The sequence below is a fragment of the Onychomys torridus genome, chromosome 1 (genome assembly GCF_903995425.1).
Source record: "Onychomys torridus chromosome 1, mOncTor1.1, whole genome shotgun sequence".
NCBI classification, from domain to species: Eukaryota; Metazoa; Chordata; class Mammalia; order Rodentia; family Cricetidae; genus Onychomys; species Onychomys torridus.
The window spans coordinates 3991474-3993057 of NC_050443.1; the positions used below are offsets into that span (position 1 = coordinate 3991474).

Genomic DNA, 1584 nt, shown 5'->3' on the forward strand with positions numbered 1-1584 from the left:
AGGGTGCAGATACATAGTTGTGAGACTGGGTCTCCTTATCACAAGTTGGCCTGGATCCCACTCTTCAGCCTGACATGCTATTGATTACATTGCAGTTGTCTCTCTCAGTCTCCCCAGTGCTGGGATGAGTTTAGTGAGTCAACATGTCTGGCTTACGAGGAAGGATTTTCAAACAACTTTTACTTAATAGAGTGTGTATGGCTGCTAGTAAAGCTGTCTTCTGTGTGTGTCAGGTTGACAGCTGTTTTCAGCAGTTGAAGAGCACAGAACAGGGATTCTTAGGACCCCTAAAGATCAAAAGTAAGGGGGAAACAGTGGGGAAGGCTGCAGTCAAAACTTCATTTACATGCCTCAGCCAGACACGATAGTCCGTTAAAAAAGTGTGAAAGATTACACAAATAAAATTTAGGAGGTACAAGCCAACAAATGTGACCACCAGCATCAGGACAGTTTGGGCTGCTCTGGTCTCAGCATGGCCTCTGTGGTTCTGATTGGGAGTGAGGATGTGCTGTGTTCGCTGGTGATGTCTATGGAGGAGAAGCACCATGGAGACACTGGTCCAGATCATGATGCTGATGAATGTGGCATCATGGGAAAAACGCAAAATCACCATGCCTACACTGAATCCAGATGTGGAGCAGACCCACTTGCTGTTATTGTTGGTGTCATTGCCTGTGCTCTGTGGACCACTGACTTTCATTGGAATGTAGACATTGTATAAGACACTCAACAACCAACAACAGTAACACGAATAACTCAGGACATTAGGGGTTCCTCCTTGGAACATCAGCCTACCCCAGTGACCAAGAACAACAGTGATAAACTGATGGACGCTCAGGACACAGGTGGAGCACATGTTTGTGCTTCTAGCCACCAAACGAACGAAGAACTCAATTTTGCATTGCAGGTTAGTTAGAGGTTTCCTTGTAACAAACACCATCATATTGTCTGGAAATGCAGTGACGAGTAGAAGGAACATATTGGCCACAGCCAAGTTGGCAACAATGACCTGTGTGGGCCTCAGTCGTGAGCTAGTAAAGATTGGAGAGAAATTGTGGAGAAACAGAAGAATGTTGGCCAGAATCCCAGTCCCAACCTGGAAAAGTAGGTGTGTCTGGAGAGCCAATTCCTCGGTGGTTTTTTGAGCTTTATTCTGATAGGTCATGGTGAGGACTTCTGTGCAGACTGGAGTGATGACCAGGAGGAACACTGCTGTCTTCAGTACACTTCTCAATCATCTGAGCATAATGAATGACTTCAGTCTTTACCTCTATGAAGGGAGACACTATTATTTCACAGTATAGGAGCTTGGCCTAGACAACACCTCATAGGCCACTCATGCTATTATTTTGTAGTTCATGTACTTTCCATTGTCTGATGATGGAAGTATTTTAGTGAAACAACTATATCATTCTTGCTCAATCTGACAGCCATGATAAAACAGTATGGCATATAAACATATAACCAGATCATGGTACCACTGCCTGGGTGCCTCTCAAACAGTTCAAGCTAATCAACTGTCTCACTTCCCAGAGGTCCTGATCCAGGCGGGGTTCCTCAGCTATTGGTTCATAGTTCATGTGT

The 1584-nt window shown here is 44.8% G+C and overlaps 1 protein-coding gene across 1 annotated transcript; it reads right to left on the reverse strand.

Moving 5' to 3' along the window:
* Positions 1–247: 247 nt before the first annotated feature.
* LOC118590837 (vomeronasal type-1 receptor 4-like) lies at positions 248–1195 on the reverse strand. The gene has a single exon (XM_036198590.1). It carries the CDS (start codon positions 1163–1165, stop codon positions 248–250), a length of 918 nt encoding a protein of 305 aa, XP_036054483.1. The 5' UTR covers positions 1166–1195.
* Positions 1196–1584: the final 389 nt, after the last annotated feature.